Below are 16,247 nucleotides of genomic sequence, written 5' to 3'. Positions count from 1 at the left end.
CCCGCCTCCAGATCCAGAGCAAGAACCCAGAGGATAGTCTGGATTTAGTGGGGGGGGGGGGGGGGGGGGGGTCATTAGCAGACAGGAGATGACAATTGGTACAGTGACATACACATGCAATGTTATAATATTAAGACATTTTACTATATGGACAGATGCAACTCAAAAAAAATTAATACAATATATGATGGTCAAGGGAGGTCATTATTATTATTATTATTATTATTATTATTATAAAGTGCATTTACTTCAGTGATATATTTAAGGAAATGTGTTGGTACCAAGGTGTTTCCACTCAATTTGGATAGATTCTGCAGTCTTATATATAAATCAGCAGGTATATAGTGACAACTCTGAATATTCCAACAGTGTAATTAATCTATAGATCATTCACTATTAGTTTTTTTGTTAGTTTTGGACACAGTCATGCCTGCCTGTCTTAAAAAGGAGTCAATAAAGTCACTAACATGTCTCAGCTCTCTGTTCAATTTTAATTTAGAGGATCTTAATCCTGCAAAGAGCTGGACATGGATGTGAACACAGGCTTAATGAGAGCCTATGGCTGGCAGTGTATCTTCACACATATGTAAATGCGATGCAAACCCACGTCCCATCCCTGTGCCTGAATTGATATGCAGGCTCTGTACCTGGGGACAATGAAGTCTACTTTAGTGTGGGCTGCGGAGAGGCACTGGTTGACCAGGAGAGGGCATCTCAACTCCTGAAACGAGCAGCAGCGAGCTCAGTCTGATCCTCCACCGACATCGTTCCTGTTGCTATACAACTGATTTATTCTTGATGCCACGGTCAACGGGTCTAATCCACAGCAGACTGCGCCTTCTCCTCCCACTATCCACATCTGAATTTGGGATACATCCAACTTGTCGGCTTTGGACCACAGTTTAATCCCTTTCAAAATTCTTCACTTGGTCGGTTTCCAGCCTCTTTTTTTTTTTTGTAGCTACCACTAAACCTAGATTCAACAATTGGCGACACGGGTGTTTAAAATGGGTTATTTTCTTTCCTCCGCCTTTCAAAAAACACGCGCTAAACACTGTCATTCTCAGGAGGACACAGAGCTTGAGTGCATCCATCCAAGGGCTTTTTGTTCATGTGGCTGTCACAAATATGCCTGAAGCTCGGGCTGTTGTGCGGTAACGTGGGAAACTACAGGCTGAGGTGGATGCTCACCTTCTGGAGCCGCTCTCGTCTCATCCGACAGGTGCGCGGCTGTGCGCAAAGCGGACCTGGCTGCGGCGCAAAGTGCGTACAAGCTCTCCAAGGGTGCGTGTCCGGACCCATCCGGACCAACACATGCCGATTGCATCTAACATGTGGACGCGGAACGCATGCAACAGAGAGCCCCGAGCATGAGGAGGAGCCGACACCGCGCAAATATGGGTATGTGGACAGTTCCCCTTCGTTTCTGCGCAAAGTCCTCAGTCGTTTGCCAATTATTATTCACTTAAAGCTAATTTCTCTGCTCCCCTGCGGTTTGTGAATGATGACTGCAGGCTGTGGGATCTGAAGGAAGCTTCCTGCTCAGTAACTGTTTGACTGATTATTCCTGATGCATGAGGTTATCAATCACCTTTTCCCTGTCTCCCAGGAACATGACTTTGACTGTGATAATGGATGTAAGTGTGTGTATGTGTGTGGGATTTCCATGAACACAGGCTGCAAACACCCCCCTCTGTTACCAAGTGCTTTAGATCACAGTGATAATATTTGGTTCCTTAATTCAAATTGATCTCATCCATTTCTCCCTTATTCTAGTCTGTGCTCCACGTTTATGCTCTCAAATGTGCCACTTTTCTGTGTCTGCAGGACTTCCCATGGTTTACAGATGGCTTGTATTCACAGTAGTGGTGCCCACCTGGCTGCTCGCTGCTCCAAGCGCCATCCGTGAGCGTCCCTGCCCCCAGAGCTGTAGATGTGATGGGAAAATAATATACTGCGAATCCAATGCCTTCCATGGCGTGCCAAGCAATGTGTCTGTAGGCACACAGGGTCTGTCCCTGCGCTACAACAGCCTCATGGACCTCAGAGCTCACCAGTTTGCAGGACTGAGTCAACTGGTTTGGCTCTACCTTGACCATAATTACATCGGTGCTGTGGACGGCCAGGCTTTCCATGGGATACGCAGGCTCAAAGAACTGATTCTGAGCTCAAATAAGATCACACAGCTAGAAAACAATACATTCCATGACGTTCCCAATTTACGTAATCTGGACCTTTCCTACAATAAACTGCAGGTTCTCCAACCCAAGCAATTCGTGGGTCTACGGAAGCTGCTGAGTTTACATTTGAGGTCAAATTCCTTAAAAACTGTCCCAATGCGAGTTTTCCTTGACTGTCGCAACCTGGAGTTTCTTGATATCGGCTACAACAGGCTACGGAGCCTCACACGTAATGCCTTTGCAGGGCTCCTTAAACTCATCGAGCTTCATCTGGAGCACAACCAGTTCTCCAAGATAAACTTTGCTCATTTCCCTCGCCTGACTAACCTGAGGGCACTCTATTTACAATGGAACCGTATCAAGTTGCTAACCCAGGGCCTGCCATGGATGTGGACTTCCTTGCAAAAGCTGGATCTTTCGGGAAATGAACTCCAAGAGCTGGAGCCAAGTACATTTCAATGCCTCCCTAATCTTCAGACACTTAATCTGGACTCCAACAAACTCACCAATGTGTCTCAGCAGACGGCGGAGACTTGGATCTCCCTCACTACCATCAGTCTGGCTGGTAATTTGTGGTACTGTAACCCTAACATATGTCCCCTGGTGGCCTGGCTCAAGGCCTTTAAGGGTAACAAGGAGACCACTCTGATTTGTGCCGACCCTAAGGAGGCACAAGGAGAGAAAGTGACTGATGTGGTGGAGACCTATAAAATCTGTACAGCGACACCGAGTCCCTTCCCGTCGACAACATCGCCCCTCACTTCCTCGTTTCCAGCTGAGTTGCTGCCTCTTTCTACGCTGTCTGTGCTGGACAAGACGCTGACCTGGAACAGGACAGCCTCCCCAGCTCCGTCTGAGGTCTCCCCCACTATCCCCCTGCCAGACACTGAGTTTGTGTCCTTCCACAAGATCATAGCTGGTAGCGTGGCTCTCCTCTTATCTGTGGCTATTATTCTGCTGGTGATCTATGTGTCATGGAAGCGCTATCCCAGCAGTATCAAGCAGCTTCAGCAGCGCTCAACGGTTAAAAAGCGCCAGAAAAAGGCTCGGGAGACTGAGCGCTCCCTTAATTCCCCCCTGCAAGAGTACTATGTGGACTACAAACCTTCACACTCAGAGACTATGGATGTGCTGGTTAATGGGACAGGACCTTACACATACACCATCTCAGGCTCCAGGGAATGCGAGGTATGACCGTTGCCCTCCAAAAATCCATTTCCACTGCGAGGCATGAGAGGTAAATTTCCCAACGATCTGTGGAGAAAAGTACTTTTTTTCACTTTTCCTCCTCTGCACTTGTCTGTTTTTTGGATTTGGAGGTAAAGGTCAGTGCATGGTGACTTGCTTCGCAATATGCTGGGTTTGTTCAGTTCCATGTGATTACCCAGCTGTTGTTCTGAATCATGCAGTTTTATGGCAAAATAGGAATCCCATTAGCCGAAACTGCAGTGGCAGCTCCTCTCCCTGCATAACTTACATACAGTGAGATGCATTATACACAAAGTAGGTTCATTTTTCATTCCTGACACGACAAGAGCTCATTGATGAATCTATGTATTATCAGCCAGCCTGATATTTATTCACAAATGGCCTGCTGTCCTGAACAGAATGATCAAAATGTATTGGATCAAGTCACCGTGCAGGTGGTCCTCTCCTATCCTGTGTGTTTGCTAAAGCAGCTGTAAGAGCAAACGCACAAGTCATGTGAGTTTTGATATTTGTTTTGTACTGTGTTAAATATATGCATATTTACAATTGCACCAGCCGATCGTATACCACATTCTGCTTTTTCTGCCTCCAGCAATCATATACTTTTAGAGATTATTTTCATTTACAAAGTTCAAACAGTCACCGCGGCCTGGAGAACGCTCTGAAGGCCTGAAGCCAAATACAAGATAAATTATGCATTTGGGCTCGATTTCCATCTGGATTTTCTGTGCTACTGCAGCTACAAACTACTTTTGTTTGGAAACTATAAGAGAAAGAAACTATTCAGTTACACAAGTGAAACTTTAAATTGAAATTCTCACTCTAACACCAGACTCCACGTGAGTGACTCTGAGCCACTGTACGTCAGGAGGGATTGAGACACAAAGCCATGACAGAAAGACTAATCAATTTGCTAATGCTTAATTAGGCTTTTTTTTTTATTGCCTGTGTACTCTTTCTTTTAAAAAAAATTATATAATTCCATGCATCTGTCTACCATTGTCCGGCTGCTTTTTTTCTTCCCATTTGGCAGTATGGTTAAGTGTGATTAACAGGACACGTTGCATTGGGAAAGATGTAGTGTCACTGGAACCGTAGCTGCACCTTTTGTCAGGCTAACCAGACACGCTGTGGAGTGCCGGAGACATCTTTCTTCTCCATTGTATCTGTCAGCGCAGCTCAGAGACAAAGTTTTATCTTGCACTGCCATACAGCTCATTTCCTATATTCCACGTGGACACTATAAATCATTTTAGAATATGTTCTACGTCGGGGGGGCCGAGCTGAAGCACCACTTACATTCTTGTTGTGTCCTTCCCCCTGAAGTCACTGGAGAGTCTTGCACAAATATGTCCCATTTTTTTCAGTAATGTCACATGCCGCGAGCTACACAGGTAGCTAAATCAGCTCTTTGTCAGATTATCTCTGGCAGGGCGTTTCTCAAACAAGCTTGAGGTGAGATGGCCAGCTTATCAATCTTGTAACTTTCATAAGAGAATGTGGCGTGGGAGCATTAAATGGCAGACCTAATGGGGCTTCCACTAGCTGGAATAACTAATAGCCCATCAGAGGTAAGGAGCCGAGACTTCCTCTGCTTTGTTATTCCTTGCCCTCTACAGCTCAAGGGAGCCGCGTGAGTTGTTAAAAATGTAATGGGATTTTTTTTTTTTCCAGCGTGTGTTACATATATTGTGTTCCAAACGCCGCAATGCAAAGTACGAATATAGAGTAAAACCACCATCAGGTTTTTATGCATGTTTAGGTTTAGAGTGATGCATTTATACTTTCTACCTGGTAGGGTTTGACATTATTTGATCCGATACAGCAGAGATTGCAGGAGAGGAGAACTCCATGATGTGCATTGATAGTGCCGAGGGTTATTTGCATCACAATAAAGGACAATACAGCACAATCTCTTCTGATATATGAGAGGAGTTTTAGGTTTTATTGAATGGCACGCAGAAGAGAGAGTCGAGAAAGATGAAAGTGAGAGAGATGGAGTGTATGAAAAAAGCTGCTCCGTGGTTCAAACCCCACAGTCAGGGGCATATTGTAAATTCCTAAACTCGGCGAGCCCCCTGCACATTATTTTTGCTATCCCAGATACCAGCACTTACGCTATTAGCTGCATTTTCAATTAGGAGAAAGAGCTTTGTAATTTAAACCCGTTATCATCTGCACATGCCCAGACCTACAAACTTAGAGTTAATTTGTTTCTATAGAATTCCCCCAAGCACCGCTCAGCAGGTTGACTTGGATGCTGCAAACTGAGCTCGCCGAATGTGAAATGTTGATGAGCACTTTGAACTGTGTGGTTTTCACCGTCTTCCTGTGGCACATCATTTTAAAAAGAGCCCAATTTCTGCCTTGTATGCCATCCACCCCTGTGCTCACAGAGCAGCTGCGGCAGTTGTCATCCACCCACAGATCATCCCCTGCGAAATTAGTTCCGAAAATATTAAGGTGAAAATCCCAAAGATCTTAGCCAAAGACATTTCAAGTGCTCGGGCAGAATATTCAAGTATTAACAAGGTGTGGAGATCCGCTCACAGACAATTAAAGTGAGCTGTGAGAGCGCGGATGAAGTGAGGAGAAAGGAAGTTTGGCCACTGCTGGTGCATCTAAAGAACTGACACAGAAGACAGAGAGACTCCAATAATAATGTCAGTTTTTAAGTGCACTAATTGTCAAAGCTGAAAGGGTGTCAACACTGACAAGCAGTTTTTAAAATAATGCTGCCAACAGCAGCCTTAATCATGCATTCATTAGTTTTCATTTTCCTGATTTACACCCAGTGTCCCCTTCCTGGCTATATTAAAAAGTAATGGCCTCTAAAGACATATGGGAATGTTTGCCCGGACAACTCCTGCAGCTGTGGTTGCATTTGATTCAACAAACATTTGTTTTAATTTTTTAGGTGCTAGAAAATGAAGGCTTTCTTCATAATGTCAGGAAAGAGAGCGATGAGTAATCAAAATACGCTGCCTCTACTTGCCAAGATGGCAGCTTGCACTTCATCGTGCGTAAATGCACAGAAGGCAGGCTTCCATCATTTGAAGGGAGTTTGACAGCTTTCAGTGTTTGTCATTCGCTTGCCAAGTAAAGGGTAACCACATGAGTGTCTGAGAGTGTCTGAGAATGGTGTGTCCTTTTTCAATATATCATGAGCTGTGGGACACACTGGTGTTCAACATAACTTTAATGACAGCGTTGCAAAAAAAATGACTCATCATCTTTGTTTTTAGGTATTCTGTAGAAAAGCTATATCTTTTGCCATTAATTCAAATTTTTCTTGGCTCTCCTCTTCTTCGGTGGAATTGAAAATTACTGTAACTGCAAGACTGGATGGCAATGATCCATGGGCCCACAGAAGTAGTCTACTTAGCTTTTATCATGCCTGATGATTTTGTGAAAAATGGGCTTTGGTCAACTTGATTCAAACTCTCCTGCAACATAAATGCAGGGAGAAACCCAATTTAAGAGTCTGAAGTGACTGCTACACAACATCATTTTTTTGTGTCCTGTATCCCTTTCAATTTTTTAAGTGATTATACTTACATACTTAATCCCTGTAACAGATTCCTGTGTATGATCAAGCACATCAGACTGATTAGAGGTGCTTTATTGCACTGGGGATATGCATATAATTATCGATTTTGTTCCTGTTTTGTTTAATATATATTTATATCTATATTTATATGGCAGACAAGTCAAATAAAAATGCTCTTGACAGCAACAGGCTAAGGGTTATGGTTCATATTTTAACGTTTAAAGGAACAGTTAGACACCTGGGGAAATACATTTATGCAGTTTCTTTCCTGTGATATTTCTACATGTGTTGCTACATCGAGCAGCCAGTTACTTAACCTTAGAGCAGAATGGTTCTGTCCAACAGTTATAATAAAGGCCTAGCGGACACTTTTAAACAGTTTTCTCTTATTTCAATCAATACAAAAGTGACACGTCATAGATTTAGGATACAATACAATGCCATACATTTCCAATGTGATACAGTATTATGCAATAAGATGCAATACAAATCTGTAAAATTCAATATGTACAATGCCATATGATAAAAATCCCTAGCGTGCGATATGTACGAAGAGGATATGTTAAGCAATGCAATGGGATAAGAGATAATATGATTCTGGATTGTCTTCTGTAGTTCTATGAAACAACTGTGATCAGTCAACCACATTCCATATGCATCTCCAATTAAGTGCCATTAGTGAAAACAATATTGCAAAACTTTAAGACAAAATATTGCAGAATCTCTCAATAATATCAATAATGGATATTCCAGTATTCTCTGTGCTCCTTTCAGTGCTTGTACACAGATTGAAGGGGATGGTGTTCTTCATGGGGGTCTGAACAAGACAAGCATGCATACTAACTTTGCTGAGAAGTTACCATGCCATACCTGTATCCCATACCTGATTAGGCTTTCCAAAGAAGACACCTTTTTCTGGTCAATCCCACAAACTCAGAGTATTCTTAAATTTTGCAACCGCTGTAGCCTGGTGCATAAGCTGTCAACCCGGGCTTGCCAGGTGAATAAGTTATGAATAAAGAGACCAAGACACTTACAGGAAAATACCTGATTAATGGAAGTGTTGTGGATAATCACCAGGTTATGGTCACATACTTCCAGAGGGTCAAACACCATCTCATAAGCTTTTTTCACGTCCACAATAAGTTGGTTGTAGCATCACACTAATGTCTAAAATTTGAAGTGGGATGTACATGCTTAGCATTTGTTTATAACTGAGGGCAACTGTTCTGATTGATTTAGAGTCATAGAGAGTGTTCACCTTAACATGTAGGAACGGATCTGTCAGAACCCATTTAAAGATAAATGGGTTGAAATAATCTGTCATCCGCTTCATTTTCCGAATCAGTAGATAGGGCTGAAGGATGTTCAGAGCTAAACTAGAATCAACAAAAAAGCATGCATGCATAATTTTGACTGTCTCCTGAATGCTTAACAATCAGACGGGCGATGCTGTTAACAGCATAAAGAGTCTCTTCCAGAAAAGCACATTTTTAATGTTTTATAGCCGCAGATGTTGTATTTACTCCACTTCAGAAATCAACAAAATGTGGAATTTGCTGAGGGGCGCCCAGACCTTTTCATACAGCTGAATTTATATAGAAAAAAAAACCTTCAGGCTGTGTTTTCATGCTGTGTTAAAACGTGGCAGTGGGATTCATTAGCACAAATGTTTATAATAAGACCTCAGACCTACCTTTGGTGTTAAGCTGCTCTCAGGCTGTTGTGTGCGTGGGGCCATATCTCCTCCTGATAAACATACTCTACAATATGTTTGATTCAGACTTTTGACAGATGTTCCTTTTGGAGGTGTGATGTCTGCTCTGGTGAGGAGGTGGAATAAATATAACGAACTCAGCAGCGAGAAGAGGCAACACAAGATCTGTGAAATAATACTCGATAATCTAAAGCGGCTTGTTAAAATGAATATGACAATTCTTTTGTTTCATAATAATGAATCAAAGCATCTCCTAGTTTCATCCAATTGATGTTTTCACAATTTTATTGTTCATATTAACATGTACTCGTAGCATATATCTTGGCCTACTAATAGCTTATTCTGGCACAGGCAGAAATATGATGTTCTTCCTCCACACTCCGACACAGACAGTATTGAATTTCACTCTGGGTTAGATGTACTTATTTACAGAACATGTACGATGAACTGCTGTTTGTTTGTTGTGTCTCTGACTGATCATTATAGAATCTTGCAGGAGCCTAAAGCCAGTCGAGCGATGATTGAAGGTAGATCACAAAACATTCGTCTGCTGAGAGTAAAAAGAAATGAAAGTCATGGCTTTGTCGACCTCCAAACCCCGTTTTAAATTGAGGTCAGCATTGATTGACAACATCATTAACTCCGATATGCATTTGATATCAAACAATCACCTTAAGCCAAGATGAAATTAACTTATCTGTCAGCCAACCAGGAGAGTCAGTACATCTTAGGATACACTGTATAATTTAATGTACAAATAAAAAACGTATGATATTATGAAAGTTAATTTATCCATCCTATTTTTACCCTAACTAATTTGGGTATAAATGAATATGAGCATGAGATAAATCACACTAATTCATCCTTTGCCATCACACAATCTCCAGTGGCCATCCCCTCCTGCAGCCACACACAAACCCTGATGAATATTTAATGTGATAATAAACGTCCCGCTCCATTGTGTTCAAGGCCATTTTGTTCATGAAATAAAGAATCCAGCAAAAACCAATTTTGCGTTAATTGCAGGAATTCTTTTGTTGGAAATCCTTTCTGAAAGGGAAAATCTCCCATTCTGATGGTGAGAGCAAATGATGCATATCATCATCTGGCTGCGTCACTGAAAACAAGTGATGAGCAGGAAAGTCTCCAGCCATGCTCTGACTTAATGCTGGTGTGCTGTCAATGAAAAAGCTAACATGGGGAAGGTATCAATCATGTTCCCCATCTAATTTAGCTTGTTTGAATGCTAACATTTAGAATTATACACAGGTGTATCTTTTCGTCATGGGAAGTTCATTCGTTTTACAATTATTTCTTCATAAACTAAAAGACTAGACAAACTGAATCTGAGTAGTGTAAGTAAAAGTGGTGATAAAAGTGTTTATCCAAGGGGATCCCCAGAGTTATCAGAACACCTTATTATAGCTGTTTTCAATCTAATGCTTCAAATATCCACCTCGTTTTGGTTCTAGAGATAAAACAATGTGGTTGCTCTGCAACATTAGGATTTATCCGCATTGAGCTTTGTCACTGGATAAATAAAAACTTTGAATTGGTGGCAATAGATGAGAAGTCAAGGAATCCTTGTGTCATTAGGATTCATCCACTTGACTCCATGAATGTCTGTGCTGGCAATCCATCCAGGGATAGATAAGTGCATATGAAGTGCTCGACTGTCAAGCTGATCAACAGTGCCATCCAGTATTACACGTCCCTGGCATGGGTGAAATGAGACTGATTATCAGAGGTATAGTTACAGTTTGGTGGTTTGTGCAGATTAGCATGCAGACTCAAACTACATTTTTCCAACTCCTCCCTGAGGAACAAGGAGGAGGAGGATGATAATGTAGACCAGGTCATGGCCCTCATATGGTTATAGGGAAAAGGGCTTTCATCATGCAGTTTGTCATTTCATGCTGCATTCCTATTGGTTGATTAATCGACGTAGGGGATAGCATCAGTCACATTGTGAGTTGGTCACACATAATTTCTGACACTACTATAATTTTGTCTCAGGCTATCTTTTGTTGCAGGACCGTGAAAATGGCCATCTGTAAAACTGGTAAGGCCAATCTGCAAACGTATGTGGCTCCATAACAATGGATACCGCCACATTTATTTCACATTGGTCATCTTTCATCTGGGACAGCCTAAATCTGCAGTGTATACCTGCCCTCACAGGAACCATTTCATCAAGCACTTTTAATGTTCTGCTGCTAAAGAATATACATGGTTCAAATTGTTCTGTTTCAAAACGTAATGTCTCATCTACTGCAAAATTTCCTGTTGGCTATAACTTCAGAGGTGAACATCTCGTTTTTTGTGTCAGACACTGAAAGATTGGCTCACAATTTTACACTGGCACTCAACAATCCATCATAAAAGTGAAATGCATTATAGAAGAGGCCCAGAAACCAATTTCTCCTCTGACGGCTGCCTCAATAGACCACAATGTAATGTAGCATCATCGTGTGCTGTTGTGTGAGTGAGGGATGTGACTCTGCTCCTCTCACATGCTATCACTGCTGCTATAATCTCTGTCCAAAACGAACAGCGCAATACAACAAGCTCACGCTCATTCTCTGGTGGTTGTCGAAAGGCATTTGGGAAGTGCAGGAAGTCACTAACTGAAGGTGAAGCAGATCTGGGGAGTTGCGGCAAGTTGGGTTCGTGGAAAATAATTTACGTCACCTTATTGCTAAATTACTCCTGGCATGCACTGGGCATCGGTACAGAGCAGTAAAAGTGTATCCAAGGGAGGATTTTTCTATTAAGTCTTCAGTTTGACTTAGATCTGAGGGACAAAAGAACTATGTTAACTCTTGGGTCGTCTGGACCATGTTTTCCTTTGAAAAAGTAATTGCAGAAATGTGTAAATTTCTAATAAATACTCAGAAATCTGAATCCCACATCGAGTGTCCTATTATGACAGTGGATCTATCAATCAGTAATCACATCCCCTGGATATCCTCAGAAATAAGCTTCTCTTCACTCAATCAGTTGCATTTTTGCTGTAATGGGATTTGACAGCTTATCTAGCACTTTATGAAAAATTGGGCACAGCAGACAGAATGAATAATATAACATGAAAATATTAAATATAACATTTTATGCTGTTTTATGGCCATGTACATTTTTCAAGTCGCCTTGAAGCGGTTACTGCATTCTTAGCTCCTCATTTTATTATAAATCATTTAATAAGGGTAATTAAGTTAATATGACTGAGAAGCTGTGGTTCTTCCCACTGCGTAGCTCCCTTTCTCTGCAAAAGAACTTGCAAGTGATACTTACAGGAGAATGAAGCGTTGACTTGGCATATTATGTCCTACTAAGTTAGTAGACTGTAATTTGTAACCCCACCCTCAGTATAGAGACACTACAGTTTATTTTATATTTTCCACGGGGAAGGATTTTGATGTTATATTGAGTCCAGAAGATTACTATTGTGATTTCCCCTGAAACTAAAAGCTTTGTCGTGTTGCTACAACAACACAACCTGTCAAATGGGACAAAATGGTGAGTCTGAAAATGCTGCAGCATCTCGGCCAACTTGCCCTTGAGTTCCTGTGAATGCCTGTCAAGCAGCTAGATGTGTGAGGAGAGATTTCTCCACAATAAGCGGAGACTCTTCTGCTACTGACTAGTGACAGCATTCTTCGCAATAAAGGCACATCCAAAATTATTAAGAAACACTTAAATAAGATGAATAATGCTTTCATACATGAACTGAGCTGTAGATATTTTCCCGAAATTATCCGACTGTTTGTTTGAACCCAAATGTCTGAGTCAATTGCTCTGGACATTCTCCCATGTCCAAGAAAGCCAATGTTATAATGCCGAAGGTGAATGTCCGGAGAATTCACAGCAGGCAAGTCGGCATGTTGATGACATTTGTAACATGCGACCGACGCAAATGTAAACTAACTAACCAAAACCTAAAAAGAATACAATATCTCAGGAGGCCACATACACATAGAAGATACAGATGAATATAACAACTTGCAGAGACAATGAGGTTCGAAAGCCTTCGACGACAAAACACACGATTTCCACCTCACAATACGTCATGTCCTCCCTCCTGCATGTCCTACGAAGACACCGTGCATTATTTTCCAGACACTCTCATGTGGTTATGAACACGTCTGACCAGGGCTCTCTCCTGCTGTGTTGTTCTTATGTGAAAGGCAGAGAATGTCCCAACTGAGCTAACTGTGAGCCCCACAACAGGCTCAGCTGCTCCCCATCCTATAGTACATTAGCATGCTAATAATGAAATTAACCATAACAATTATATTAATTGGACAATTTGATACCCTGATCTGATAATGCCTGGTGATGTATAAAATACTTAGCAGGTAGCAGTTACTATGATTCATGCTGCACCACTGCAATCCATTCTAAAGTCATAAAAGTCAAGACATTTCACACACAAAAAAACGACATGCCAGTCTTGGAATGCTCGAGGAAAAGTCATTAATATTTGTACAAAATGTCATGATCATCCGTCTTATAGTTGTTGAGATATCCAATGCTGCTCGTGTGGGTTTAGTGTGGCTATAAAACATGGTGGCAAGAACCAGCCTCAATCCCCAAATTTATCAATTTTTTAATCTCAGTCTTGTTTTTAAAATGTAAAGACATTCCACAGCCTTGCCAGCGATCCGAGTGTGCTGCCTCAGGCAGAGAGATGCTGCCAGTGTCACATATTATTTCTGTGTGCAAATGACAGCCAGTGCTGTAGAGATGTTTGAATATTTGCTGCCGTATAATTTGTTGTGACACATATTGTGCACAGGTGGAGGGAGAGGAGGGATTCATCTCTCAGTTTTCACTCTGTGTGCCAATGCATCCTTTTCAAATCAAACAAATGGGTCAGCCCTTTGTTCCAGCGGTATATTTTTACTTGCCCTATCTAAAAGGCATGTAATACTCTCTGATCAGCCGGGGTCTTCAGTGCTCCAAATTTAAAACGTTGTTTTGATTTCAGATAGCAGGATAAAAGCATTTGGCAAATATTAAACTTATGTTTATCTCCATCCTGGGTCAATGATACTTAATTTGCTTTTCCATAGAAAAGAAAAGCAACACTATCAACACGGTGCAGAAGCAGATTTTAAACTGAGCAGAATTTAAACAGACCTCAGCTGAGTTCAGACTCTTAGGTGTTCTTTCTCCTCAATTCACCATTCCCCAGGTACCCTAACCCATGCTTTAGTGATGTGTTTTGTTCACCAGCGTCCTCTTCCAACCAATCCTCAGTCAGTGAAAAAAAGAGGGAATCAAACCCGGTAAACTGCCCCAAGTAGACAGACAGAGAGAAAAGACAGAGAGCTGTGACTACCGGCAGGATTTCAAATCTGTATTCTCCTCTTCACAGTACTTTCATGGATATATACAGTGTGTAGTATAGTGCTTTAGTCAGAAAGCAAAGATCTAAGGGGCTGAGGAAAGTTTGCAAAAGGGACTCACTTAATTAACACACAGGAGAGCAGCCAATTATCTTTCAGACAAGCATATGTTTTTCCAATTACACTCTACAATCAAGGCAAATGTATTTATAACATGTAACAGCAACATTTAGAAATCAGGCAATTCAAAAGGCTTTTCAGAGCAATAGAAATACATTCGAAAACAAGACATTAAGATGACATTAAAATACCATTTAAAAAGACAATTGAAACAAAATCATTAAAAGCTACAATAGCAATTATTAGGCTAAAAGGTCACCCCAACATTGGGTGCTTCCTTGGCCCATGTCCCATCCTTTCACCAAATGTCATGGAACTCTGTTCAGTAGTTTTTGCATTATTATTCTGACAACCAGACAAACAAAGCCGGGGTGAAAACAGACTATATCATGGCGGAGGTAATAAAACATTAAGAACACATATAAATAACATTTGCATTGATTTTAACTGAAGCAAATAAGTAGTTATTAATTGTGCATCTAATATATTGGAGAGCCTCAGTACCAAAAACTTAAGCTCTGATTTAAATGAGCCGAGTTTTAGCAAACCTCAGGTATTCTCAGCAACCTTATTCCACAGGTAGGGAGCACATAAACTAAAAGCTGCTTCACCTTGCTTGGTTTGATTCGGAGAACACTTAGTAAACCTGTGCCAGTTGACCTGAGGGCTGAGGGATGCATTTTTGCCTGAGACCATTTTGTCCCTAACAGACTAGCAACCGGATTTAACAGTCTGTCTGATTTAACAGGGAGCCAGTGATTTTGGGAGAAATGATGTGCTCTTCTTTCAGTGTGAGCTGCAGCTCTAAAGACACCAGTAGTTTAGCCCACTGAACCCTAACCCTAACCCTGAATTTTCACCGAAATCCTTTAATTCATGACACTGTACTTAAGGTAGTGGTAGGTTGGCTTTATTGATTGAAATTTAGGCCTTTAGTCAGTTCATCTGTGACCATTTACAAAAGAAGTCAAAGATTTGTTCAATGCATCCCTTTGGCGAACATTTTTGTAATCACAGAGTGACACTGTTATGTAGAGTTGTATGTCATCTGCATATTTTATGTTGTAATATTCTAGTCTCAAGAAGGGGGAACACGTGGATGTTGAATAGAAGAGGTCCGAGAGTCAACCCTTGAGGCACTCCATGTGTGTTTGTTCAGATTTGTATTTGAAATGCAGAGAGAAGTCCCTTCTGTGAAATAACATTTAAAAAAATTAAGCAAAAGAGTCAGAAAGTCCCATTCACTCTGCAGTCAAGCAGTAGTTTACAGTCAACCATGGTAAATGCAGCACTGAGATCCAGTCATACCAAAACCCCAAATATGTTATTTAGATGACAATTTAAACTGAGTCATCTCAGGGGAATGGTGTGATTGAAATTCAGACTATAAAGCAGAAAAATGCATCTTGCCAAAAAACAGAACTACCTTTTCAATTATCTTAAAAAAGCAAATATACAGTAGGTGTATATGGTCCTATAGTTATTCATTACTGAGGCTTTAATAACCGCGGTCCATTTGAAATAAGACATGACAATCAGATTAACTTGCAAGTGACATTTTTTATAACAATATAACTTGGTTTTAATTCTGCTTTATGGTAAAGATCATATTACAGACATTGAGAGCCAGTAGAAAAGGAGCTTGGTTTTAAGGGGAAGTCCCCCACATTGCATTTTTCCCATCAAAATGATGTAATGGATATCAGTTTTTCTGAGCCACTCTTCAAACACTGATGCTGAAAGATGTAATCGCTTTACATAGATTTTGAAAGTGTCAAATTTCCTAAAGTGAACCTAGAGAATTGATGCCATGCTGTACTTTACAACTTCACCGTGGGCAATAGAATCTGAACATGATTTAAGGGTAATAAGATTCATTTTACATGGAGTCTAAAAGGAATACATATAAAATAGAAATCCTTGTGCCACATCCTTGTGCCACTAACTAAACTCATGTCAGAGCTGAACTACAGATGACAGTCAAACAAGACTGAACTTCTATGTTGAAGATTTGTCCTTCTGATTCATCAAGTATATTAAATGTCTGTGGTACAGCCATTCAACAGTAACTCTCATGTGTTGCTGTATATGATATCTCGTCCTTTTTCTGCCTGTTTTTAACG

At 41.0% G+C, this 16,247-nt stretch overlaps 1 protein-coding gene across 1 annotated transcript in view; it reads left to right on the top strand.

The window, feature by feature from the left end:
• The first annotated feature begins 1,245 nt into the window (after positions 1–1,245).
• Positions 1,246–16,247, top strand: part of LOC128437794 (leucine-rich repeat transmembrane neuronal protein 4) — a 42,582-nt gene continuing 27,580 nt past the window's right edge. The window contains exons 1-2 of the mRNA XM_053420058.1: positions 1,246–1,401; positions 1,828–3,417. Coding sequence (XP_053276033.1) covers positions 1,350–1,401; positions 1,828–3,374 — 1,599 coding nt within the window. The 5' untranslated portion in view covers positions 1,246–1,349 and the 3' untranslated portion in view covers positions 3,375–3,417. The remainder of the gene's footprint in view (positions 1,402–1,827; positions 3,418–16,247) is intronic.

This window comes from Pleuronectes platessa, chromosome 4, assembly GCF_947347685.1.
Source record: "Pleuronectes platessa chromosome 4, fPlePla1.1, whole genome shotgun sequence".
NCBI lineage: Eukaryota > Metazoa > Chordata > Actinopteri > Pleuronectiformes > Pleuronectidae > Pleuronectes > Pleuronectes platessa.
The sequence above is the reverse complement of the archived record's forward strand: the minus strand, read 5'-3'. Positions and strand labels throughout refer to the sequence as shown.